The sequence below is a fragment of the Leucoraja erinacea genome, unplaced genomic scaffold (assembly GCF_028641065.1).
Source record: "Leucoraja erinacea ecotype New England unplaced genomic scaffold, Leri_hhj_1 Leri_465S, whole genome shotgun sequence".
Taxonomy (NCBI): Eukaryota; Metazoa; Chordata; class Chondrichthyes; order Rajiformes; family Rajidae; genus Leucoraja; species Leucoraja erinaceus.
The window spans coordinates 43014-69474 of record NW_026576366.1 but is presented as its reverse complement, the minus strand read 5'-3'; the positions used below and the strand labels follow the sequence as shown (position 1 = coordinate 69474).

Sequence of the window (26461 nt, the reverse complement as noted above, 5' to 3'; positions counted from 1 at the left end):
CTGGGACTCTCCCAACGTTGAAGAAAGAGTTATTAGACAGGTACGTGGATAGTGATATGGACCAAGCGCAGGCAGGTGGGGCTGGTGCAGAAGGGGCATGTTGGCCAGTGTGGGCAAGTTGGGCCGAAGGGCATGTTGGCTGGTGTGGGCACGTTGGTCCGAAGCGTGTGTTTCCACACCGTGTGACTGGAGCAGGAAGGGGGAGGCCCAGCCTTACCTTGGGACAAACTGGTTGGCAGGCCGCTTGGGCCTGTACTCTGGGTGCACCATGAAGAGCATGTGGGGGAAGCCCGTGCCAAAGTAGGCCCCGTCCGTGTGGTGGTGCCGCGATGACTTTGGCGTGTACACGTCCATGCACTTGGGGCAGTACAGCTTCACCATCGCCTCTCCAGGGATGTCGGACAGTCCTGGGGAGGGCAGAGAGAGAGGGAGAGAAGGGGGGATTAGCATTGACTAGACCAAGCGTGGAAGCGTTGGGTCCCCCACTTCCTCCAATGCACTATTCCACCACTCAGCTATACACGAGGCGATGTTCAGTCAAAATGGCGATCCTGGCCTGGCGCGGGGTCAAAATGGCGGTTAAAATGGCAGCAAGCATCCCCCATGTGCACCCGCGCGGGGTCAAAATGGCGGTTGAAATGATGGCGGGCCCGGCAACCCTCCCGCAAGTGCGCTGGCGCGGCTGACGGGGCCGGCAAGTGGGAGCACAGTTAACGGTATAAAGCACAGTTTATTAAGGGAATAACTTGGGAATTACTTTGTCAACTTAAACAGAAGTTGCTACCATGCACCCCAGGCAAATGGTGAGTAAGGTGGGCCTAAAATTGTAGCGCTATTCTGTATCATTTTGGCTATATTTTGGGCATATACATGCACATATATATACACAAGATGATAGTTTTAGTTATAAGGTGCTTTCAGGCTGCAAAGGACATTATGTCAAACTAAAGGGCCCGTCTCACTTGGGCAACATTTTCGGCGACAGCGTGAAAAGAGGTTGTCGCGTCTTGGTTGGGTCGTGACGCGGCGTGACGTGTCCCCGTCGCCCCTGGATTTTTGGAATGTTCAATATCCAGGGGGCGACATCTGGGTGTGTCATCATGTCGTGCGCCCTGTCACACGCTGACGTATGCTGTCCTGCGAGTGACGCCCGGTTAGGGTTAGGGACCACAGATAGGATGTAAAATATTCTTCTTGCAATGCATGGATTTTAAACTTTAATGGACAGGCATTTTAATCGTTAATGGATTTTAAACATTAATGTCACCCGCAGGACAGCATACGTCAGCGCCTATGTCGTACAACTTGACGGTTTTACGGGCGTCAGTCGCTGTCACAATAGCCGGACAAAATGACAAAGTGGGACAGGCCCTTAAGTTGTTGTTGGTGCACCTACCAATGGGAAGCATAGGCTGGTTCTCACAGTACACTCGAGGGCAGTAGCCAAAGTCCCCTTGCTGGTATTTCTCCAACTGAAAATGAACAAACGAGTCCCGTTAGACAGGGCAAAGACACAGGTTCCAGTTACAGCAAATAAATGCAATTAAGTGTCCGATTTCAATTTGAGGCTGAAGACCCACAACGTCATCCATTCCTTCTCTCCAGGACGTGCTGCCTGTCCCGCTGAGTTACTGCAGCTTTTCGTGTCTATCTTCGCCTCTCTGGAGAATGTGGATTGGGCCCCATTCTTGCGAAAGTGAACCAAAATGTCACACACGTACCAGATGGCTTCACATAAAAGTAATACTTTTTTTTTTTTAAATTATTGTAAGAGATTCATCTTATTTGTTGCTATTTTCCTACCTGCGGAACTATAACGCATATGTCTGCTAAAGATATGGACATTCCAGCTTTTTAAAATTCACACAGTTTTGTAAGATAAAACCGAGCTATGAAAAAAAACACGCATGTGAGGCCACACACGTGACCAGTCCAGTTTGACTCCGATAGGGCTCTTAAAAATAGCAGAGTCAGGATATATGGGGAGAAGGCAGGAACGGGGTACTGATTGGGGATGATCAGCCATGATCACATTGAATGGCGGTGCTGGCTCGAAGGGCCGAATGGCCTACTCCTGCACCTATTGTCTATTGACCTCTGACCCTAAACAAACACTGTCAACGTAACATAAAAATTTAACTCGATAAACTTAAAAAAAAAAAAAAAAAAGAATCATAGATACAGTGGGAAACAATATACCTGTAATGCTTTCAGATTTAGATTAGATACCAGCATGCACAGTATCCCACTATTGTTTGGGTCACACATGTGACTGAGAAAGGGCCCTATTCTGTTTCAAGAAAGCGTGAGGCAGACCTACCATCTGGGCAATCCCTCGGTTGGTGAGAATGTAACGGGCGTGGATCAGTCCATACAGCATCTCGGCTGCCTGCTCGATCAGGTCGCTCTGGTTGGGGTTATCCTCCAGCTCCTCATCTGACAAGAAGAGGGGGAAAACATTAGGCACTTTGCATTTGTCCATCCACATTCACATTAACAGCAGACCAACACGACGGACCGATACCACTTTAACTTCATGTTTCCTGTATCTTGGCTGTTGGCAGATCAATCTCCCTCCTGGGATGAATAAAGTTGTCTGGTGTTGTGTCAGAATAAAGGGCCTGTCCCACTTTCACGACCTTTTTTACTCGTGGACATTTTTCATCATGTTGAAAAATCGCCCCGACCTACTTGATGCCACGAGTACCTACGACTAGCATCACGACCTGCTATGACCTACCTACGACCTTGTAACGACCATGGTGCTAGTATGAGTCGAGGGCAAACTCGGCAGAATTCGTGAATTAGTAGGACAGGCCCTAAAGGGGTAGGCCATTTCGGACCGAATTACGCGCTGAGTGACTCCAGCCTTCTGAACCTTTTTTGTAGTCGGGGGGGGCAGTACTATGCATATCGCCAACTTGGACAATTTTTACATTTTTATCAAGCCAATTAACCTACAAACCTGTAAAGGGCCTGTCCCACAGTACGGGTTTACCCAAGAGCTCTCCCGCGTTTAAAAAAAAAATCAAACTAGTGGAGGTACATAGAATGTACGTAGCGGGTACGTCGGAGCTCGGGGACGTCTCTTTGCAGCTCGTTACGCTAACGGCAGGTACACAGGAAACGCGTTAAGCTCGTGAAGATTTTTCAACATGTTCATGAGATCCCCAAGTACCTACGAGCGGCTATTACCGTAATTCTCCGAGTTCGAATCAGGGGAAACTTGGGAGAACTCTTGAATTACCTCGTACAGTGGGACAAGGCCCTTAAGTCTTTGGAGTGCGTGAGGAAACCGAAGATCTCGAAGAAAACCCATGCAGATCACAGGGAGAATGTACAAACCCCTTACAGGCAGCACCCATAGTCGTGATCGAACCCGAGTCTCTGGTGCTGCACTTTGTGTCTATCTTCGGTATAAACCAGCATGCACAGTTCCCTCCGACACAATCGCAATTAAATGTCAGCTTTTCAGCCACGGACACCACGCCCAAATGCAGGGATATTCCTGGTGCACTGATTCACCGGCCAGAAGATACTTTGCCCCTGACTGTCCCCAAGTGGTGAAAGTTTTGCCGTGCAAAGCCGCACAGTTTGGGTGAGTGGGTGGATGCATGGCAGTTGCAGTTTAATGTGGATAAATGTGAGGTTGTCCACTTCGGTGGCAAAAACAGGCAGGCAGATTATTATCTGAATGGTGTCAAGTTGGGAAAAGAGGAAGTACAACAGGATCTTGTTCATCAGTCACTGAAAGTAAGCATGCAGGTACAGCAGGCACTGAGGAAAGCGAACGGCATGTTGGCCTTCATAGCACAAGGAGTTGAGTATAGGAGCAAAGAGGTCCTTCTGCAGTTGTACAGGGCCCTAGTGAGACCACACCTGGAGTATTGTGTGCACTTTTGGTCGCCAAATTTGAGGAAGGACATTCTTGCTATTGAAGGCATGCAGCGTAGGTTTACAAGGTTAATTCCCGGGATGGTGGGACTGTCATATGGTGAAAGAATGGAGCAACTGTGCTTGTATACACTGGAATTTAGAAGGATGAGAAGGGATCTTATTGAAACATACAAGATTGTTAAGGGTGTGGACACGCTAGAGGCAGGAAACATGTTCCCGATGTTGGGGGAGTCTAGAACCAGGGGCCACAGTTGAAGAAAAAGGGGTAAGCCATTTAGAATGGAGACGAGGAAAAAATCTTCTACACACAGAGAGTTTTGAGTCTGTGGAATTCTCTGCCTCAGAAGGCAGTGGAGGCCAATTCTCTGGATGCTTTCAAGAGAGAGTTAGATAGTTCTCTTAAAGACAGCGGAGTCAGGGGATATGGGGAGAAGGTAAGAACGGGGTACGAATTGTGGATCTTCTTCTTGTGTAGGGAGTGCACAGCCCAAAGTTGTAGGACAACTTGTTCTATTTGATCTTATTTGATTGTGCATGTTGATTGCATTCGTCAAAACAGGGCAGACCATGTGAAGGTTGCAATCACCCACCCGATTGGGGATGATCAGCCATGATCACATTGAATGGCGGTGCTGGCTCGAAGGGCCGAATGGCCTACTCCTGCACCTATTGTCTGAAGCTTATACTTAGTTGAGTTCCAAACAAGCAATCTCATGCAGATAGATGACTGTCAACGTGGGATATGGAAAACATTACACTTGAGCAAGATCAACAATGTTTGTTTACACACAATATCACCATCTTCTGGTACAAAAGCACCACTGCAGATTTTTCACCCTCTTCCGAAACAGTTCAGCACACACTAAATGTAATTCCCTTATCATGCATCTGCACTCTGTAAACGGCTCGATTGTAGTCAGGTGCTGACTGGATTGCAACAAACAAAACCTCTTCACTGCACCCCGGCCACGGTAGAGCAGTGGTAGAGTTGCTGCCTCACAGAGAATGCAGCGCCGGAGACCCGGGTTCCATCCCGATTACGTGTGCTGTCTGTACGGAGTTTGTACGTTCTTCCCGTGACTTGCGTGGGTTTTCTCCGAGATCTTCCTTTACCTCCCACACTCCAAAGACGTGCAGGTATGTAGGTTAATTGGCTTGGTGTATGTGTAAATTGTCCCTGGTGTGTGTGTGTAGGATGGTGTTAGTGTGCGGGGATCGCTAGTCGGTGCAGACTGTTTCCGCGCTGTATCTCGAACCTAAAAATACCTGACAATAAACTCAACTAACTATGAAAGCGTAGGAAAGAAACTGCAGGTGCTGGTTTGCACGGAAGATAAGACACAAAGCACTGGAGTGTCTCAGCGGGTCAGGCAGCATCTTTGGAGAAAAGGAATAGGTGATGTTTCGGGTCGAGATCCTTCTTCAGACTGAGTGTCAGGGGAAAGGGAAACGCGAGGTATAGATCTCTCCCCACAGCTCAGGCCCTCACTGCCCGCACACCAAACAGTACCATGGAAGTTTGTGCAACATACCAGGCTCGAGGTCAAGAATCATGTCCAAGGCCTGACGATAATGAGGCACCTGCTCGTTCAGCCCAGTCAAGTTGAACTTGTCCTGAATATAATCTTCATCAACCTGTAGGCCAGAGAGAAAGAGAGTGTAAACAACAGCTCACAGCTCCGAGGCAAAGGCAAATTCAAATGCTGTATCCCCTCGTTAAAGCAGACCCCTCGTTATAGCAGACCCTGGTCTATACAGGACCCTGGTCAATACAGGACCCTGGTCAATACAGGACCCTGGTCTATACAGGACCCTGGTCAATACAGGACCCTGGTCAATACAGGACCCTGGTCTATACAGGACCCTGGTCAATACAGGACCCTGGTCTATACAGGACCCTGGTCTATACAGGACCCTGGTCAATACAGGACCCTGGTCAATACAGGACCCTGGTCAATCAATACAGGACCCTGGTCAATACAGGACCCTGGTCTATACAGGACCCTGGACCCTGGTCAATACAGGACCCTGGTCTATACAGGACCCTGGTCAATACAGGACCCTGGTCTATACAGGACCCTGGTCAATACAGGACCCTGGTCAATACAGGACCCTGGTCAATACAGGACCCTGGTCAATACAGGACCCTCGTCTATACAGGACCCTCATCTATACAGGACCCTCATTAATACAGGACCCTCGTTATAACAAACCATAAGGGAGGTCAGTGGTGCCAGTTATTGTCAATTGTCTGCTATATAACTGATGAAGGGATTGATTGTCGGAAGGAACTGCAGGTGGTGGTTTAAACCGAAGATAAGACACAAAATGCTGGAGTAACTCAGAGGGACAGGCAGGGAAGGGTCGAGACCCTTCTTCATTCCTTCTCTCCAGAGATGCTGCCTGTCTCGCTGAGTTACTCCAGCATTGTGTTTCCATCTAAGGGATTATAAGTGTCAGAAGGAACTGCAGATGCTGGTTTAAACCAAATAGCTGGAGTAACTCAGCATCTCTGGAGAACATGGATAGGTGAGGTTTCTAGTCGGGACCCTTCTCTAGACTCTCTGTGCTTGCATCTATTTTCCCCACCCCCCCCCACCTCGACCTCCATTCCTTCTTCCAGCTTCACAATTCCCAACCCTTCAATCCTTTGTTCTCAGACCCATCCATTTAAAAAAAATCTCTGGCTTCTGCCCATCTGCCTATCGTAAAACCACCCTCACCTACATCAACTTATCACTCCCGCCAGGCTTTGTCCTGCCCCTATCCCCCCCTTCCAGCTTTCTCCCCCGCATCGCCCACCTTCAGTCCGAAGAAGACTGAAGGGTCCCAACCTGAATCGTTGCCGATCCACGTTCTGCAGGGATGCTGCCTGACCCGCTGAGTTACTCTAGCACTTGGTGCCGTTTATCCTGCAGTTTCTTTGTTTCCACGTTGCCTCGTGAGTTAACTTCGGGTTGAGACCCTTCCTTCAGCCTATCCATGTTCTCCAGAGATGCTGCATTACTCCCGTCCCACTGCATTACTCCAGCACTATATGTTCTTCTACGGAATGGAAACGGTCAAGGACTCCCTTGTTCAATCGTTCCTCCACAGCACAAGAACGGCAACTCGACAATGGATGGCACGGCGGTGCAGCAGTAGAATTGCTGCCTCACAGCGCCAGAGACCCGGGTTTGATCCCGACTACGGGTGCTGTCTGTACGGAGTTCGTACCATCTCCCGCGTGGGTTTTCTCCGAGATCTTCTGTCCCCTCCCACACTCCAAAGACATACAGGTTTGTAGATTAATTGGCTTGGTGTATGTGTAAATTGTCCCTAGTGTGTGTAGGATGGTGTTGATGAGCGGGGATCGCTGGTCGGCGCGGACACGGCGGGCCCCGTTCCCGCGCTGTGTCTCCAAACAAAACAAAACCAAACTCGGCACATGTGCCGCCACGAGGTGGCCGCTACCAACAGGCTGCCGGTGAAGCCGGGTTTACCTCGCAGAAGAACTCGTTGCCACGCAGCCCACAGAACCAGGAGATCCAGGACACTTCCTCCGAGCTGCTCATCTTCGCGTCCTCTAGAAGATGAGGGGAGAGAAGGAGGAAGAGTGAGTGCAGGTTATCAACCTCCCTGGATTACCAGCTCCCGACTTGTGGACACAAGGCTAAGTCAGTGGCGGCGGGAGGCCAAGTCAATGGATATTTGCATGTTCATAAGTTATAGGAGCAGAATTACACCATTCGGACTATCAAGTCTATTCTGCCAATCAATCATGAGACGGCCTACCTTTCCCTCTCAACCCCATTCTCCTGCCTCCCCCCCCCATATCCCCTGCATCCTTTCTAATCAAGAATCTCCGCCGTAAAAATATCAGTCGACTTGACCTCCACAGCCTTCTGTAGCAATGGCGCAGCGCTAGAGTTGCTGCCTCACAGTGCCAGAGACCCGGGTACGACCCTGACCAAGGGCGCTGCCTGTACGGAGTTTGTACGTTCTCCCCGTGACCTGCGTGGGTATTCTCCAAGTGCTCCACTTTCCCATACTCCAAAGGCATGTGGGTTTGTAAGGCTCATTGGCTTGGGGGTAATTGTAATTTTGTGCGTGTGTGTGTGGTGTGTGGTGTGTGTGTGTGTGTGTGTGTGTGTGTGGGTGTGTGTGGGGGTGTGTGTGGGTGTGTGTGTGTGTGGTGGTGTGTGTGTGGTGGTGGTGTGTGGGGGTGGGTGTGGGGGGTGTGTGGTGTGTGTGTGTGTGTGTGTGTGTGTGTGTGTGTGTGTGTGTGTGTGTGTGCGCACGTTCGTTCGTGCGTGTGTGATAGAATGCAGGGATCGCTGGTCTATGCGGACTCAGTGTTTCAAAGAGCCTGTTCCCGCGCTGTATCTCTAAAGTAAACCCAATGTTGCCTTTTCCGCTGTGATCAGCTTTCTCTGCACTAAACAGGACGTCACTAGTGCCGGTACCTGGAAAGGGATCTATAGTAGGCGTTGCCTCAAAAAGGCAGCCAGCATCCTCAAGGACCCACACCATCCTGGCCACACACTCATTTCACTCCTGCCATCGGGAAAAAGGAAAAGGAGCCTGAAAACTGCAACATCCAGGTTCAGCAGCAGCTTCGTCCCAACAATCATCATGTCATTGAACACAGTGAACTCCAACTGAGCTCCAAACTACCCGGGTTGCACTTGGGGCTGTGTCCACCCATTACCCGTGTAGGAAGGAACTGCAGGCGCTGGTTTTCACCGAAGATAAGACACAAAATGCTGGAGTAACTTGGCGGGACAGGCAGCATCCCTGGAGAGAAGGAACGGGCGACCATTTCGGGTCGAGACCCTTCTTCACACACAAAGTCTCGACCGATAACATCACCCGCTCCTTCGCTCCAGAGATGCTTCCTGTCCCTTCTATCCAGGCAGCCACTCTGGATAAAAGGAATGGGAGACGTTTCGGGTCGAGACCCATGCCTTCTCTCCAGAGAGGCTGCCTGTCCCGCTGAGTTACTCCAGCATTTTGTGTCTATCTTCAGTATAAACCAGCGTAAATTAGATGTTGCTTTGGCATTTGTTTCTTCATTTTCAACACGCAAACTTCTGAATGAGCTCAACGTGTGTAGGAAGGAACTGCAGATGCCGGGTTACATCGAAGATAGACACAAAATGCTGGAGTAACGCAGCGGGGCAGGCAGCATCTCTGGAGGGAAGGAATGGGTGATGTTTCATGTCGAGACCCTTTTTCTGAAGGGTCCACATCAGTCTGAGGAAGAGTCTCGACCCGAAACGTCACCCATTGCTTCCCTCCATAGATGCCGCCTGCCCCGCTGAGTTTGTAGGTTGAATGGCCTCTGAAAAATTCTCCCATGAGCATAGGGAGTGAACGAGACAGTAGGATAACATAGAGGTAGTCCTGGGGCTTTGTTTTAAGTCTGTAAAAACATAGAAACATAGAAAATAGGTGCAGGAAGAGGCCATTCGGACCTTCGAGCCAGCACCGCCATTCATTGTGATCATGGCTGATCGTCCCCAATCAATAACCCGTGCCTGCCTTCTCCCCATATCCCTTGATTCCACTAGCCCCTAGAGCTCTATCTAACTCTCTCTTAAATCTATCCAGTGACTTGGCCTCCACTGCCCTCTGTGGCAGGGAATTCCACAAATTCACAACTCTCTGGGTGAAAACGTTTTTTCCCATCTCAGTCTTAAATGGCATCCCCTTTATTCTAAGACTGTGGCCCCTGGTTCTGGACTCGCCCAACGTTGGGAACATTTTTCCTGCATCTAGCTTGTCCAGTCCTTTTATAATTCTATATGTTTCTATAAGATCCCCTCCCCCCCCCTCATCCTTCTAAACTCCAATGAATACAAGCCTAGTCTTTTCAATCTTTCCTCATATGACAGTCCCGCCATCCCAGGGATCAATCTCGTGAACCTACGCTGCACTGCCTCAATCACAAGGATGTCCTTCCTCAAATTAGGAGACCAAAACTGTACACAATACTGCAAATTTGGGGGAGTCCAGAACCAGGGGACCACAGTTGAAGAATAAGGGGTGAGCCATTTAGAACGGAGATGAGTAAACACTTTTTCACACAGAGAGTTGTGAGTCTGTGGAATGATCTGCCTCAGAGGGCGGTGGAGGCCGGTTCTCTGGATGCTTTCAAGAGAGAGAGCTTGATAGGGCTCATGAAGATAGCTGAGTCAGGGGATATGGGGAGAAGGCAGGAGCGGGGTACTGATTGGGGATGATCAGACATGATCACATTGAATGGCCTACTCCTGCACCTATTGTCTATAAGCAATTCACATAGCAATCGATCCCTCCGGGAATCTCCCACCGGGTTCCGACCAACCGTGGATAAACTGACACCGTCTCAACAGACAGGCGCGGGGAGGAGCAAATGGAAGATGCTGGAGTGGGGATATACTGAAGATGCAGCAGACTGTGAGTGTGGACTGGGCCTCCAGACTATAGAACATCTCCTGAGCTGTGAAACTGCTACAAAGACCTTGCTGAGGCCAATGACGTGGCACTAAAATGTAGTGTGACGACACAAAATAATAACAGCGCCAGAGACCCAGGTTCGATCCTGACTACGGGCGCTGTCTGCACGGAGTTTGTACGCTCTCCCCGTGACCTGCGTGGGTTTTATACGGGCATTCCGATTTCCTCCCACACTCCAAAAAGACGTACAGGTTTGTAGGTTAATTGGCTTCAGTAAAAATTGCGACCACCTACCGACCTGGGTACACATGGAAAAGGCGAGTTCACATCTCCCGTTGCAGTCTGTCCTATGCTCCCAACTCCCCCTTCCTATAACATCTGTGGGTGCAGGCCCAATTGCGTCCCTCTCGCTCAAGATATGGAGTCTACTCAGGAAACACTTCGGTTTACAAGGCCCTTCCATCTTGACCCCACTGCTTAAAAAGCACATCTTTAAACCTTCAAGTACAGACCACGCATTCAAAACCTGGCATAGCAACGGTATCAGTAGTATCAAAAACCTATACAAGGATGGCATATTTTCGTCTTTTGCGGAGCTCTCGTCCAACTATAGCCTCCCAAACTCCCACCTTTTTCGTTTTTTCCAGATTAGGGATTTTGTGAAGATGACATTCCCCCATTTCCCAAATTTCCCCCCCCCCCCCCCCCCCCCCCGAAACCCTGACCGATACCATCTTAGCTCTAGATCCCAACCGGAAGAAATGCATCTCTGTTTTGTATAACTTGTTAGGGTCAGTTATATTGAATCCTCATACCTCATTAAAAGCTGCATTGGAGGGTGAGCTGAATACGAAACTAACAGACCAGCAATGGGACTCTGCCTTGGATTTGACCCATTCTTCCTCCATATGTGCCAGTCATGGCCTAATCCAATGCAAAGTCCTTCACAAAGTCCACTACACAAATGCAAGATTATCTAGAATTTACCCCGCTGTTAGGGACACCTGCAACAGATGGAATCAATTTCCTGCCAACCATAGCCATATGTTTTGGTCTTGTCCTAAGCTAGCAGCCTTTTGGAGGAGTGCTTTCGACTTGATAAGCAGAGCCTACGGCCAGACTATTCCTCCAAACCCACTGTCAACCATTTTCGGTAGCCCTCCCAACACCAACCTCTCTGTTGCGGTGAAACGGGTTCTAGCTTTTACAACCTTGTTAGCCCGGAGACTGATCTTGCTTAACTGGAGGCTCACCTGTCCCCCGACACACACCCGCTGGATTAAGGAGGTGCTTTACAGTTTAAAGCTTGAAAAACTTAGGTTCTCTCTCAAAGGCTCTACCAAGACATTCCTAGATACATGGAACCCTTTCTTGGAACTTGTTAACTCTCTCAACATGTCCCCGGACTCAGAAGAGGACTGAGTGCTCTCCACCATTGTTCTGCTCTACTGCAGCTGCTCTCCCCTTAACCTCCCACCCCTCCCCACACTTATTTATTTAATTACTTACTTATTTACTGTTATTAGTGACCCCCTTTTTTTTCTAGTACTTTTTGTTTCGTTTATCTTACCATATTTGTGTGGATGTGTACGTATGTGAGTGTTGTTTGTTCCTGTTTGGTTCCGACCTGATTCGGGTGGGTTGAAGGTGGGTAAGGGTAAGGGCTTTGAGGGTCGCTTACATACTGTTGCACAATTATGCCTTGACTGTCACTGTCTGTTATCATTGTATGTATGCAAATTGCTGTGAAATTCAAATAAAAAGAGTTAAATCAAAATTGTAAATTGTCCCTAGTGTGTACAGGATCGTGCCAGTGTTCGGGGGCTGGTGGGCTTGGACTCGGCCGGCCGAAGTGTCTGTTTCCACACTATATCTCTAAACTAGACCATAGTGAGACAATACTTCTCCAATTTCCAGTAGCCCTTGCTGTCTACTCCCCTTCTCAGCTCTCCCTCAGATCTCAGGCTCCTCCTCTTCCTTTCTCCTGTGCTCTCCCACCCCCCCCCACCCCCTCCCCACCCTACATCAGTCTGAAGAAGGGATTCGGCCCAAAACGTTGCCCATTTCCTTCGCTCCATAGATGCTGCCCCACCCGCTGAGTTTCTCCAGCACTTTTGTCTACCAACAAACTCACCCCTTCTTCTGTAAGCCCAGGCCAATTTTACTCTCGTAGCGCAGAAGCACACTTTCCGAACTAGATTTAACCTGACCGACGCTGGTTTGAATCTGCCACATCCACTCTGCAAGGAGCTCACACAGAAAGTGAGCAGGACTTTCTCTCGCTTCAGGAACGGTCCTGCAGTCAAACAAGGTCCGACCAGTTGCTCTAAACAGAGCCATGGTGACCGGGACAACAGACATGTTATCCACTGCTTCTGGGCACCCTGGCAACTCAACACACTGATATTTCTCTCAAAGGTTGCTGCAAATTAAATTCCACCAAGTTAATCAAGAGCTCACAAAGTCAGCGGGCAGTGTAGAAAGCGAATGGCATGTTGGCCTTCATCATAAGAGGAGTAGAGGAGCAAATAGGTCCGTCTGCAGTCGGACAGGGCCCTAGTGAGACCACAGTCAAAGGATATGGGGAGAAGGCAGGAACGGGGTACTGATTGTGGATGATCAGCCATGATCACAGTGAATGGCGGTGCAGGCTCAAAGGGCCGAATGGCCTACTCCTGCATCTATTGTCTAACTCCGGAGTTCCCGTGTACACTCATAATTTTGCGTGTTGAAAATTTAGCTGCAAGTGCCAAAATAACATCCTATTCCATTTCCAGTGAAGGTGTGCCAACCTGGCCCATGAATAAAGGCCAATGCAGCTGGCCGATGCATACGCACACACGCAGCATGCATTAACGTGGGCAGCACTGCAGCACATCTCCCTGAGACCAGGGTTCGATCCTGACCTCGGGTGCTATCTGTACAGAGTGTGTACATTCTCCCAGGGACCGCGTGGGTTTGTTCAGAGCGCTCCGGTTTCATCCCCATCCCAAAGACATGCACCTTTGTTGGTTAAATGCAGAACTGCCAAATGTTGTCAGAACATTTCAGTATTCTAGTACCTGAAAATCAGTATTTTGCTGAGGAAATCAGTAATTTCATGCTGATCCATTTTGCTGAAAAAACGTGTTTTTTTAATGTGCAGTCATACCCATGTAAGAGTACAAGAATGCATAACTTTGCTATCAATTGACATGTCTTCTACGCACCATACTTGGCAGTGCACTCATTGCCATCTCTTTGTATACTTCTGTTTGAACGGCTGCTTCCTGTTTTTAGCACCAGATGGTGATGAAGAAGCCATTTTGGAAGCCTCCCTCTCTCCGTCCTTTTTCTCTCCCTTCCTCTCTTATTCCCTCCCTCCCTCTCCTTCTCCCTCCCCAAAGTCTGTGACCCATAGCGCTATGTGTAAAGGCAATAGCGCTCCAGCAGGTAATGCTATAATCAGTTTAGCACGACAGCGCTGTTTAAACCTGTAGCAGGACAGGCAGATCAAAGCTTACAAAAATAATCATCCAGATCTTGAAATTTAAAATACTAATAGATTTAAGTCTGCTTTAATTTTTAGAGTTACAGTATGACTTTTTAATATCCTTGCATTTTTGAAGCAGGAAGATGAAACAGGAAGTCGGGCTGATTTAAAAAAATCTGTATTTTACAAAGCAAATCCGTACATCCGTATTCTTATCGTATTTCCCTACAAAATACGGAAAATCCGTACTACTTGGCAGCTCTGTAATTGGCTTCTATAAATTGTCCCTAGTAGTCAGGTCGGGGGGAGTTCTCCCCGCCATGGGTACCATGTAATCCCATGCTACCTGCTCCATATGGTCGGCGACTAAACCGTCTCCCCCACCTGGTTTTTCCAGGTGAGGAGGGGGCTGTGGACCCCCAGCAGGACCAAAGACAAGACCTGTCAAAGGGCAGATTAGCTTCTAGCCATCCACTTCAGTAGAAGTTGCGATCACTGCCGTACGCAGCATTGTAAGGAATGATGACAAAGCACACACACCAAAATCCTATACTTCCAGCGGCGGAAGTCCGCAGGAACTGGAGGACAGAGATGTGTGGTGCGTCCGTCACTGTTCCCGTCGCAAACCAGCACCGCTGCGTCGCTAATGTTTTCAATGTTGATGAATGGTGTCTGGAACTAGAATAAGGGAGATTGCTAGTTGGTGTGGACTCGGTGGTCCAAAGTTCTGCTCCTAATTCCTTCTGCATCCTAAACATAGAAAATAGGTGCAGGAGTAGGCCATTCGGCCCTTCGAGCCTGCACCGCCATTCAATGTGATCATGGATGATCTTCCAATTCAGTATCCCGTTCCTGCCTTCTCTAATGCATTTCGTTGTCTCTGTACTGTACACTGACAATGACAATTAAATTTTATCTGAATCTGAATCTCTCCATACCCCCTGATCCCCTTAGCTACAAGCGCCACATCTAACACCCTCCTAAATATAGCCAATTAACTGGCCTCAACTACCTTCTGTGGCAGAGAATTCCACAGATTCACCACTCTCTGTGTGAAAATTTTTTTCTGATCCCGGTCCTAAAAGAATCCCCCTTATCCTTAAACTGTGACCCCTTGTTCTGGACTTCCCCAACATCAGAAACAATCTTCCTGAATCCAGCCCGTCCAACCCCTTGAGAATTTTGTACGTTTCTATAAGATCCCCCCTCAATCTTCTAAATTCTAGCGAGTACAAGCCGAGTCCATCCAGTGTGGGTTTGTAGGTTAGTTGGCCACCGAGTCTACACTAACCTCCAATCACCCATTCAGGAATCAAGAGCGTTCTGTTTTCAAACCAAAGTCTCTCCACCACGCTGACATTATAGATCTCTCTTTAAAAGGTAAATTCAATGATTTCAATGCTAGAGTTATTGCTCTGTTGTTCTGCCACAGTGCAAGGAATCTGTACAGGTAACAAGACAGTGATGATATTTTCAAATAGATTTTGCCCACAAGTACACCTAGAACATGTACACATTGGACAATAGACAATAGGTGCAGGAGTAGGTCATTCGGCCCTTCGAGCCATTCAATGTGATCATGGCTGATCATCCCCAATCAGTACCCTGTTCCTGCCTTAAGGGGTCGGCCATTTAGAACAGAGACGAGGAAACACTTTTTCTCACGGAGAGTTGTGAGTCTGTGGAATTCTCCGCCTCAGAGGGAGGTGGAGGCAGGTTCTCTGGATGCTTTCAAGAGAGAGCTAGATAGGGCTCTTAAAAATAGCGGAGTCAGGGGATATGGGGAGAAGGCAGGAACGGGGTACTGATTGTGGATGATCAGCCATGATCACATTGAATTGCGGTGCTGGCTCGAAGGGCCAAATGGCCTACTCCTGCACCTATTGTCTATTGTTGCGTGCTAACCAGTCAGCGCAAAGCCAAGACATGATTACAACCAATCCATTTACATGATAATAAAATAACGTTTAGTGCAAGGTGAAGCCAGCAAAGTCCGATCATGGATAGTCCGAGGGTCACCAGAGAGGTGGATAGTAGTTCAGCGTTGCTCTCTGGTTGTGGTAGGATGATTCAGTTGCCGAATTGATTGCAGGTAAAAGACGCAGACGCAATTGGCAAAGGCTGCAGAGAGAGCGTGGCAACGTGCCAATTTTGGTTTGATTAGCCGCAATGGACCGCGGGATTGGAACCCCTGATTAGTGCCCCGTGTTGATCGTTTCACCCTGAGAGTGACGTGACTCGACTCACCACCGCACATCCTCTTTCAGCGGGAGGATGTGTCACGGGGGGGGTGGGGAGGTGGGGAAAATGCTCCCAAACTCACTGCCCCCACTCTGGTCACCAATATCCCTCTGATCAGCAGACAGGAGCCAAGCCTGGGTGTGGGGGAAGATGGAAAAGTCAGTTTCCCCCAGCCACACCCCCCCCCCCCACATGTCTACCCCTCTCCACCTCGCACAGTGGACCTATAACAACCCCTCGAAAAGCCTTACAATCGATGTACAAAAGCAACGGGCAAACTTGGGACAGAATTTCCTCTGTATGTCGTTGTCACTTGCGGGTGGAGCACCAAGGCAAATTCTTTCCATATGAATACTTGGCTAATAAACATTCATTCATTCTTCAGGCAATAGTGTAGAAAAGTTGCAAACCACATTCCAGGAAGCACACAGTGAAACTGGTATTATTGGTACGAGGAGGAATCTTTTTAGCCGGAGGGTGGTGAATCTCATTGCCAAGTCATAGAAACATAGAAACATAGAAAATAGGTGCAGGAGGAGGGCATTAGGCCCTTCGAGCCAGCACCGCCATTCATTGTGATCATGGCTGATCTTCCTCAATCGATAACCAATGCCTGCCTTCTCCCCATATCCCTTGTTTCCACTTGCCCCTAGATCTCTATCTAACTCTTTAAATTACTCCAGCGATTTGGCCTCCACTGCCCTCTGTGGCAGGGAATTCTACAAATTCACAACTCTGGGTGAAAAAGTTTTTTTCTCACCTCAGCCTTCCCCCCCCCCCCCCCCCCCCCCTTCATTCTAAGACTGTGGCCCCTGGTTCTGGACTTGCCCAACATTGGGAACATTTTTCCTGCATCTAGCTTGTCCAGTCCTTTTATAATTTTAAATGTTTCTATAAGATCCCCCCCTCATCCTTCTAAACTCCAGTGAATACAAGCCTAGTCTTTTCAATCTTTGACGTCATTGGGAGATTGATAGATTCTCGATTACTCAGGGCATCAAAGGTTTCGGTGAGAAGGCAGAAGAATGGGGTCAAAATAGATAGGCCATGATTGAATGGTAGAGATGGGCTGGATAACCTAATTAGTCTTTGCTTTGCGCGCTGGATAGGCAGTTCATACCATACCAGAGCACAACACGTATTGCAAAAGGTAAAATAAACAGAATGCAGAATAAAATGTTCTAGCTGGGAAAAGTGCAGGTATTAAAAAGTGCAAGGGTCGCAATGAGGCGGATTGGAAGATCGAGGAAGAAACCGATCCTGCACCAGGTGGTACGCACTTTCATGCTTTTACATCTTCTATTCCACAGGAGAGGGGCGAAGAGAAGATGGTGGAGTGCAGTGCGGAGTGGCTAAGAAGAGGTATTAAGAAAGGGGGGGGGGGGGGGGGAGGGGGTTAGGTTATAGATAGTCAGGGAACTGAATACATTAGACAGCTCCATAAGAGGTCAGCTCCTACTATGCTGATGACTCTGCAGGAAGGAACTGCAGATGCTGGTTTAAACCGAAGATAGACACAAAATGCTGGAGTAACCCAGCGGGACTGGCAGCATCTCTGGAGAGAAGAAATGTGTGACGTTTCCGGTCACGAGTCATGGCTGATCACCCAGAATAAGTACATGGAGGAGATGCAAAAGAAAGCCGGCAAAAAGAAGGGTCCCAACCCAAAGCATCCCTTCTCCAAGCATCACCAGTGATGCTGCCCGACCCTCTTGGTTACTCCAGCACTTTGTGCAAAGCAGCACCTGCAGTTCCTGGTTTCAATCTCCTGGTCTGCACCTCGAATCCTGCTGGCATTTGCATTCACGGGGATTCAGGGCAATGGCAGCACTGAAGAAATGAAACGACAACTTGTTGCAGATCATTCTAAGATTGCTTCTACATTCAAACACTCTCAAATTAGAGCCTCATAACCAAGAGACTAAAACTAACACAAATTAGCAAGTATTTCAAGTTTTGCAACTTTGAAGCCTCGACAACAGTGAATTGTGGAATCACCTACGTGGCAGCAAATATACTCGAGCAAGATACTGTTTAAGAAGGAACTGCAGATGCTGGAAAATAGAAGGTAGAGAAAAATGCTGGAGAAACTCAGCGGGTGAGGCAGCATCTATGGAGCGAAGGGAATAGGCGACGTTTCGGGTCGAGACCCTTCTTCAGACTGAGGTGAGGGGGGGGGGGGCAGGAAGAAGAAAGGAAGCCGGAGACAGTGGGCTGAGGGAGAGCTGGGAAGGGGAGGAGAAAGCAGGGACCACCTGAAATTGGAGAAGTCAATGTTCATACCGCTGGGGTGTAAACTGCCCAAGCGAAATACGAGGTGCTGCTCCTCCAATTTAAGGTGGGCCTGAAAAAGCTACTTATCTTAACAACTAAACCAGGTTCGCTTCTTAATAAACAGACACCACACAAACTGTTTGGTAGACCAGTTCAAAACTTTACTTAACATCGGCCGATGGAAGGGAGCAAGAATTCCAGCTAAGTGACCAATGTAGACACTTAACTGCACTCGGTCCTCTTCCCTTAACAACAGAATTACATTGCCTTAAATAGGGTTTTTTTGTCCCCTTAGCACATTCCACAGACATTAGTCTGTGTTTACATGGTACAAGATATACTAAAAACATTGGCCATTTGCTTTAAGTCATTTTATCTCCAAATAGACCACCCTAGCTCATTTCGCTGCTTCCTCTGTCATTTGGTCCCTCATAAACATAGGTCATTTGTTTACAAAGATGTGACTGGCTATTTCTCTCTTCCTTTATTGCCTCCACCCCATAAACATTGGTCATTTGGTTTATGGCATCTTACTTCAAAGATATCTCTCTTCCTCTGTCACTTCCTCACTTGGGAGACAATGTTATAGGATTTATTATCTCACACACACCGCAACCTGAGGCAAGCCTAATTTGACACTAAATATAAGCTGTAAGCTAGCCCAGAAGCCAATTTAATATCTTCTTATATTTTTAAATAAAATTCGGCTTCATCAGGCCTCACTCTGGCCATGGAAGAGGCCCAGGACAGAAAGGTCGGATTCGGAATGGGAGGGGGAGTTGAAGTGCTGAGCCACCGAGAGATCAGGTTGGTTATTGCAAACCGAGCGGAGGTGTTGGGCGAAGCGATCGCCAAGCCTACTCTTGGGCTCAACGATTTAGTGAAGCTGACACCTAGAGCAGCAAATGCAATAGATGAGGTTGGAGGAGGTGCAGGTCAAAGATACTATGATCTTTATTTGGCACTCGTTACAGCTCTCAGAACAGGAAATGTAGAGCAGTGGTTCTCAAATGGGGGTACGCGTACCCCTGGGGGTACGTGAAGGCACTCCAGGGGGTACGTGAGATTTTAAAATATAGGGCTACATATACAGGGCCGGCCTTAGGATGTGCAGGGCCCAATTGGGAACAATTTTGGTGAACCCCAGGTTCCCAGCCAAGGTGTGTCAGCCCAGTTATTTAGTATATATTATGAAATTGTACACTAGGTGCTATGGATTCTACACTGTGTGAATCTCTCCTGCTCCCTCCCGTTTGACTGTCAGTAGCTCCGCCGGCTTCCAACCTTTAGAGTTATTAGCTAATTATTATTTAGCTAATTACCATTAAACTGCATTATGTGATTGGACACAATGCCCTTGGAGACAGCGGCTGATTGGACGGGAGGAGACCTATTTGTTGATTGGACGGGTATTTTAAGGCAAGCTGGTTGGTGATTGGATGCAACCGCCTTAGAGACAGCGTTTGATTGGCCGCCAAATAAAATGGTCAAATCTGTAACAAAAATCGCTGGTCGGTGCGAACTCAGTAACTATCTGGTTGTTTCTCCAAACTAAACAGTATAACATACAGGTACATTCATTTAAAATTAAAGTCAGTGATGATTTCACATGATTTCTTACTGTGTAAAGCTCAATATCTGACCAATTTCTGTTTAACACGTTTGGTCTGCCGTGAGCATTTTTCTCTCCCAAAACAGTTCATATCTAGCAAACCGATGATAAATATTTTTATTTTTTATTTTTAGCAATTTCTGCTTTTATTTAAAATTAAGTTAATGATTTCTTTTTGAGCACAGATCTTTACTATGATCCCAAAAGAGGACACTTTATGTTGATAATTATTTTTATGTGCACAAATCTTTATTTATAATTAAGTTAATTATGTCTTTTTTTTTTAAGTTATATCTTTTTATTTCCAAATAGTTCAAGAGAGACCACTACAAATGAGCAGTGTTTTGCACATTTATGGAGTTTTAAATGGTTCAGTTTATAGTTTTAAATGGTTATATGGTCACTGTTTTCACTACATTAGTTTGAATCACTACATTTTAGCGATGAGAAATATTTGCAATACATTTAGTCATGGATTATTAACATTTAAAATGTTCGAAATACTTTTTTTTCAAATGTTTGAATTTTGAATGTGTTTATCAGTTCCAAAGTTTAATAAATCAGACACTGATGGCACAGTGCTCTGTTTTAAGTCTTTTTTTTTCAACCAAAAAATGCTTTGCGCTGGTTAGGGGGTACTTGGCTGAAAAAATATTTCACAGGGGGTACATCACTGTAAAAAGGTTGAGAACCACTGATGTAGAGGACAGTGAAAAATAATTACTTCACGATCAGCTGCAGAGAATCCCATTCCGCTGTAAAACACCTACTGGTATCATACCGCCATATTGTGACAGAGGCAGGTACCTTCACAGTGTTCGATTGCATGAGCCAGTCCATGACAAGACATCGGCTATGAATCAAGCTGATTAATGTAGAAATCTGAAGAAGTGTCTCGACCTGAAACGTCACCCATTCATTCTTTCCACAGATGCTGCCTGTCCCGCTGAGTTACACCAGCAATGTTGTGATTATCTTAGTGCAGATGAGGGTCAACATAGGCATGACGGGGTGAAGGGCTTGTTTCTGCACGCTAGTCCAACAACCAGAGTCTTGAACTCTACACACCGGGCTATGATCCATCTTTGGTTGCACTAATGAATAGCGGCTTTTTGAATATTTGCACTAGTATCGGGGTCAATAATTAGTTGAATTTTTGATTATATATTTTAGGTTTTTTTAACTTTAGCACGGAAACAGGCCCTTCAGCCAACCGAGTCTATGCCGACCAGCGATCTCTGCACACCATAACTATCCTGCACACAATAGGGACTATTTACAATTTTACCAAAGTCAATTAACCTACACACCTGTACGTCTTTGGTGTGGGAGGGGACTGGAGCACCCAGAGAAAGCCCACACAGGCCACGTGAAGAATGCACAAAGTCTGTATACACAGTACCCGTAGTCAGGATCGAACCCGGGTCTCTGGCGCTGTGAGGCAGCAATTGTACCGCTGCGCCAACGGGCCACCCCAAAAATGGGGTATTGGTGTATTATATTACAGGCCTGTTATGCTGCTGCAAGTAAGAGTTTCACTGTTCCATTGTCGATAAATGTTACAATTAAACACTCTGAATCCTTGCTGCAATTTAACATCAACATAGCCGGAAGTTGCAGCTGCTGGAGAAACCTTGACAAATGTTTACACCGCATCAACTAGACTTATACTCGAGGAATAGCGTTGACTTTTCTATCTTATTTTTAAAACTTTACAACATTACAGACAATAGGTGCAGCAGTAGGCCATTCGGCCCTTCGAGCCAGCACCGCCATTCAATGTGATCATGGCTGATCATCCCCAATCAGTATCCCGTTCCTGCCTTCTTCCCATATCCCCTGACTCCGCTATCTTTAAGAGCCCTATCTAGCTCTCTCTTGAAAGTAACCAGAGAACCGGCCTCCACCGCCCTCTGAGGCAGAGAATTCCACAGACTCGCAACTCTCTGTGAGAAAAAGTGTTTCCTCATCTCCGTTCTAAATGGCTTACCCCTTATTCTTAAACTGTGGCCCCTGGTTCTGGACTCCCCCAACATCGGGAACATGTTTCCTGCCTCTAGCGTGTCTAAACCCTTAACAATCTTATAGGTTTCAATAAGATTCCCTCTCATCCTTCTAAACTCCAGAGTGTACAAGCCCAACCGCCCGCTCCATTCTCTCAGCATATGACAGTCCTGCCATCCCGGGAATTAAGCTTGTAAACCTATGCTGCACTCACTCAATAGCAAGAATGTCCTTCCTAAAGTTAGGCTATGAATCTAACATCCGTGAACATTTGATTTCCATACGAAACGACCTACTATGTTTGTCATTTGGAAGCTGCAGTTGTTCATCTTGCAACAGCGAGCTGTCAATGCTTCTGTGTCTGGGCATTGCCGGTTATGTAGCAGGAACAGGTATAAGTAAAGCAGCGTCTTCAGTGCAGCAGCAAAGGGCAATGAAGGCCAGCAAGGTGATCACCAGCTGAGTGGAATGATGTCACAGTGCGGCCCTGACTGCAGTGATTTCACCAATTTGTGGTTACGAGGTCACAGTGGCCGCCGAGTGATGTCACCAACAGACGGAAGTGATGACACAGAGCTTGTCGCTTTTACTAGTTTAGCAAGTTTAGTTTAGAGATACAGCGCGGAAACAGGCCCATCGAGTCCGCACCGACCAGCCATCCCTGCACACTAACACTACCCTACACACACTTCATTTATATACCAAGCCAATTCCCCTACAAACCTGGGCACCTTTGGAGTGTGGGAGGAAAGCGAAAATCTCGGAGAAAACTCACGGGGAGAACGTACAAACTCTGTACAGACAGTGGCCGTAGTCAGAATCGAACCGGGGTCTCTGGCGCTGTGAGGCAGCAACTCTGCCGCTGTACCACCGTGCTAACACCATTCTATTGGCGGGTTGCTTCGATATCACTTGCTTTGTCAATGCTTCAATTAATATAGAACAGTACAGCACAAGAACAGGCCGTACAGCCCACTGTATCCATGTCGAACATGATGCCAACGCAAAATGTGTAGGAAGGAACTGCCAATGACGGTTTAAACCGAAGACAGAGACAAAAATGCTGGAGAAACTCAGCGGGTGAGGCAGCATCTATGGAGCAAAGGAATAGGTGATGTTTCGGGTCGAGACCCTTCTTCACAATATCTTTAATTCATTGTTCTATATCTCACGAGATCACCATCAATATATCTCTCATTTCCCTTTCCCCTGACTCTCAGTCTGAAGAAGGGTTTCGGCCCGAAACGTCACCCATTCCTTTTCTCCAAAGACGCTGCCTGACCCGCTGAGTTACTCCAGCATTTTGTGTCTGAGCCAAGACCAAAGATAGACACAAAATGCTGGAGTAACTCAGCTGGGTCAGACAGCATCTCTGGAGAAAAGGAATAGGAGAAGTTTCAAATCGAGGCCCTTCTTCAGACAGAGCGTCAGGGATCCAGTCTGAAGAAGGGTTTCGACCCGACACCTATTCCTTTTCTCCAGAGATCCTGCCTCACCCGCTGAGTTATTGCAGGATTTTGTGCCTCTCTTCAGTGCAAATCAGTACCTGCAGTTCCTTCCAACACACAATGCCAAGACCATCTCCTATTCACCAGCACGGACTCCATATCCCTTCATTCAGTGCAAATCCATGTGCCAATCCCCCTGAATAAATGTTATCTCTGCTTGCTTCGTGGTCACCTTCTCCTGGCCAACAATTATCTAGTCTACATTTCCTTGAGCTGCATCCCCTTTAATGTCTCATTGTCACTCCTTACACTTCCTTATTTCAGTGTCTCTCCTTCGATCTCTCGTTTTCACACCCTACCCTTCCATATCTCATTTCCCTCTCCCCGACTCTCAATCTGAAGAAGGGTCTCGACCCAAAAAGTCACCCGTTCCTTCTATCTGGAGGCTGCCTATCCTGCTCCACCATTTAGTGTCTATCTTCCATATAAACCAGCATCTGCAGTTCCTTCCTACACTGATTTTCAAATTAAAGCAATAGAAATAAAATTTGGCAGATTTGAACAGGTAACAAGAGCTCCAAGAATGCACATAAATAATCAAACAACAGGAACTCGTGGCAGATATGAATCATTTATCAGTTTACAGTGTCTTTCACCTTAGAATTGCTACAAAAGAATTGCCTCAGCGTGGCAGCATGTGTCAACAAAACAGTTTAAATAGTGTTTATGTTTGCATAACTGAAATGAAAGTCATAATTAATAACTGCACGTTTCAATACAAGGTCTGTGATAAATCCACAGAATTTCACTTGCAAAATCCAACAAATCGTCAAAACTCCACACCTTATGACGATAACGAAAAGGGTGCAGAAAAGCAAGTACCTGACAAAAATATAGAGCGTAAAACAGATGAAAACCAGATGATATCTGCCAGGAGATGGTCAGAGGTAAGATTTCATGCTTTGTCTGGTTTATAAGCGGTCGAGTGGGGATTTGGCACCGAAGAACGGGATTAACGATAGAATGTGACCCTTATAATGGCTGGGACAAGGAGGTAAAATGCGGCCATTACGCTTGTTCTCGGTTGAACGCTGGGAGTTGGAGTCCGCCTGTGACGTCACTCAGACCACGTTAAGCCGCGAGTCCGACACGTGGAACTACAACCCCCAGCATGCACTGCGAGCACATCGCCTTCACCGACTGATTCGACTGCAAAAACTAGGCAGTGGCTTAAAATTATTTCCCAACAAACCGAGTGCTATTACGACCCAGCGAGATGAATATCGATTGATCTAACTTGGTAACTTTATTTCCCTCTCTCCCCCACCCGACTCGTTGTCCTGTCGTCCTTGGAACTTGGAACCGAAGGAACTGCTAGATTCTACCGAAAAGAGACGCAAACAGCTGGAATAACTCAACGGGTCAGGCAACATCTCTGGAGAAAGGGAAATAGGTGACATTTCGGGTCGAGACCCTTCTTCAGACTGACCACTGTCTTCCTGTTGAGTTTCAGTCTTTATATTAATGATTAATAGACAATAGACAATAGGTGCAGGAGTAGGCCATTCGGCCCTTCAAGCCAGCACCGCCATTCAATGTGATCATGGCTGATCATCCACAATCAGTACCCCGTTCCTGCCTTCTCCCCATATCCCCTGACTCTGCTATTATTAAGAGCTATATCTAGTTTTCTCTTGAAAGCATCCAGAGAACTTGCCTCCACCAGGAGGCAGAGAATTCCACAGACTCGCCACTCTCTGTGAGAAAAAGTGTTTCCTCGTCTCCGTTCTAAATGGCTTACTCCTTATTCTTAAACTGTGCCCCCTGGTTCTGGACTCCCCCAACATCGGGAACATGTTTCCTGCCTCTAGCGTGTCCAAACCCTTAACAATCTTATATGTTTCAATGAGATCTCCTCTCATCCTTCTAAACTCCAGAGTGTACAAGCCCAGCTGCTCCATTCTCTCTAATAATTTCACTAATTGTATGCCTCCTTAGCACTTTCCCCTCAGCTTACAATGAACCACGATTAATACAAAATGCTGGAGTAACTCAGCGGGACAGGCAGCATTTCTGGATAGAAGGGATGTCTACCGCAATACAGTGAAAAGCTTTTCTTTTGAGTGCTACCCAGTCAAAACATAAACTGTGAAAAGACAAACTATGAAAGAATTGCAGATGCTGGAGACATCGAAGGTAGACAAAAATGCTGGAGAAACTCAGTGGGTGAGGCTGCATCTATGGAGCGAAGGAATAGATGATGTTTCGGGTTGAGACCCTTCTTCAGACTCGACCCGAAACGTCGCCTATTCCTTCGCTCCATAGATGCTGCCTCACCCGCTGAGTTTCTCCAGCATTTTGTCCAACATAAGACAAACTATGGTTTGAAAGGGTTTGTAAAGCAGGCATTGAAAAAGGGGGGGAGGGGGGGTCAATTGGATGGCTGAAGCAGCCATCGACATTTCCTTGATCATCGTCTGCTTTGTTCTGTCCCCTGACCCTCAGTCTGAAGAAGGGTCTCGACCCGAAACGTCGCTCGTTCATTTTCTCCAGAGATGCTGCCCGTCCAGCTGAGTTACTCCAGCATTTTGTATCCTGATCTTCGAAAATACAAATTTGATCATCCCCACATTTCAATACATCTTTCACGGCCAGTTTGACCGCAAAAACAAAAACTAGGCGGCGGCTCAAATAATCGCCCAACAAACCAAGGCATGGACAATAGGTGCAGGAGTAGGCTATTCGGCCCTTCGAGTCAGCACCGTCATGTTGTCAATGCTAACACCATTATGTTTACATATTCTGTTGTGCTGCAGCAAGTAAGAATGTCATTGTCCTATCTGGGACACATGATAATAAAACACTATTGACTTGACCCTTTTCCCCCTCCCTCTCCTCTCTCCCTACACTGAACTTTTTATCTCCTGTTCTGTATTATGTTTACATATTGTGTTGTGCTGCAGCAAGCAAGAATTTCATTGTCCTATCTGGGACACATGACAATAAAACACTCTTGACTTGACCCTTTTCCCCCTCCCTCTCCTCTCTCCCTACACTGAACTTTTTATCTCCTGTTCTGTATTATGTTTACAT

General features: G+C 47.2%; 1 protein-coding gene across 4 annotated transcripts in view; it reads right to left on the bottom strand.

Annotated features, from left to right (window-relative positions):
- The window catches only part of csnk2b (casein kinase 2, beta polypeptide), a 40563-nt gene that overhangs the window by 13525 nt on the left and 577 nt on the right, over nucleotides 1–26461 (bottom strand). For 2 of the 4 annotated variants that reach the window (XM_055630642.1, XM_055630641.1), the window contains exons 2-6: nucleotides 7380–7462; nucleotides 5430–5532; nucleotides 2321–2436; nucleotides 1397–1472; nucleotides 218–407 (exon numbers count right to left, since the gene is read on the bottom strand). In XM_055630642.1, coding sequence (XP_055486617.1) covers nucleotides 218–407; nucleotides 1397–1472; nucleotides 2321–2436; nucleotides 5430–5532; nucleotides 7380–7451 — 557 coding nt within the window. In that variant the 5' untranslated portion in view covers nucleotides 7452–7462. Of the gene's footprint in view, nucleotides 1–217; nucleotides 408–1396; nucleotides 1473–2320; nucleotides 2437–5429; nucleotides 5533–7379; nucleotides 7463–22216; nucleotides 22315–26461 lie in introns of those variants that run through there. The other 2 variants (XM_055630639.1, XM_055630640.1) reach the window with 2 other exon arrangements.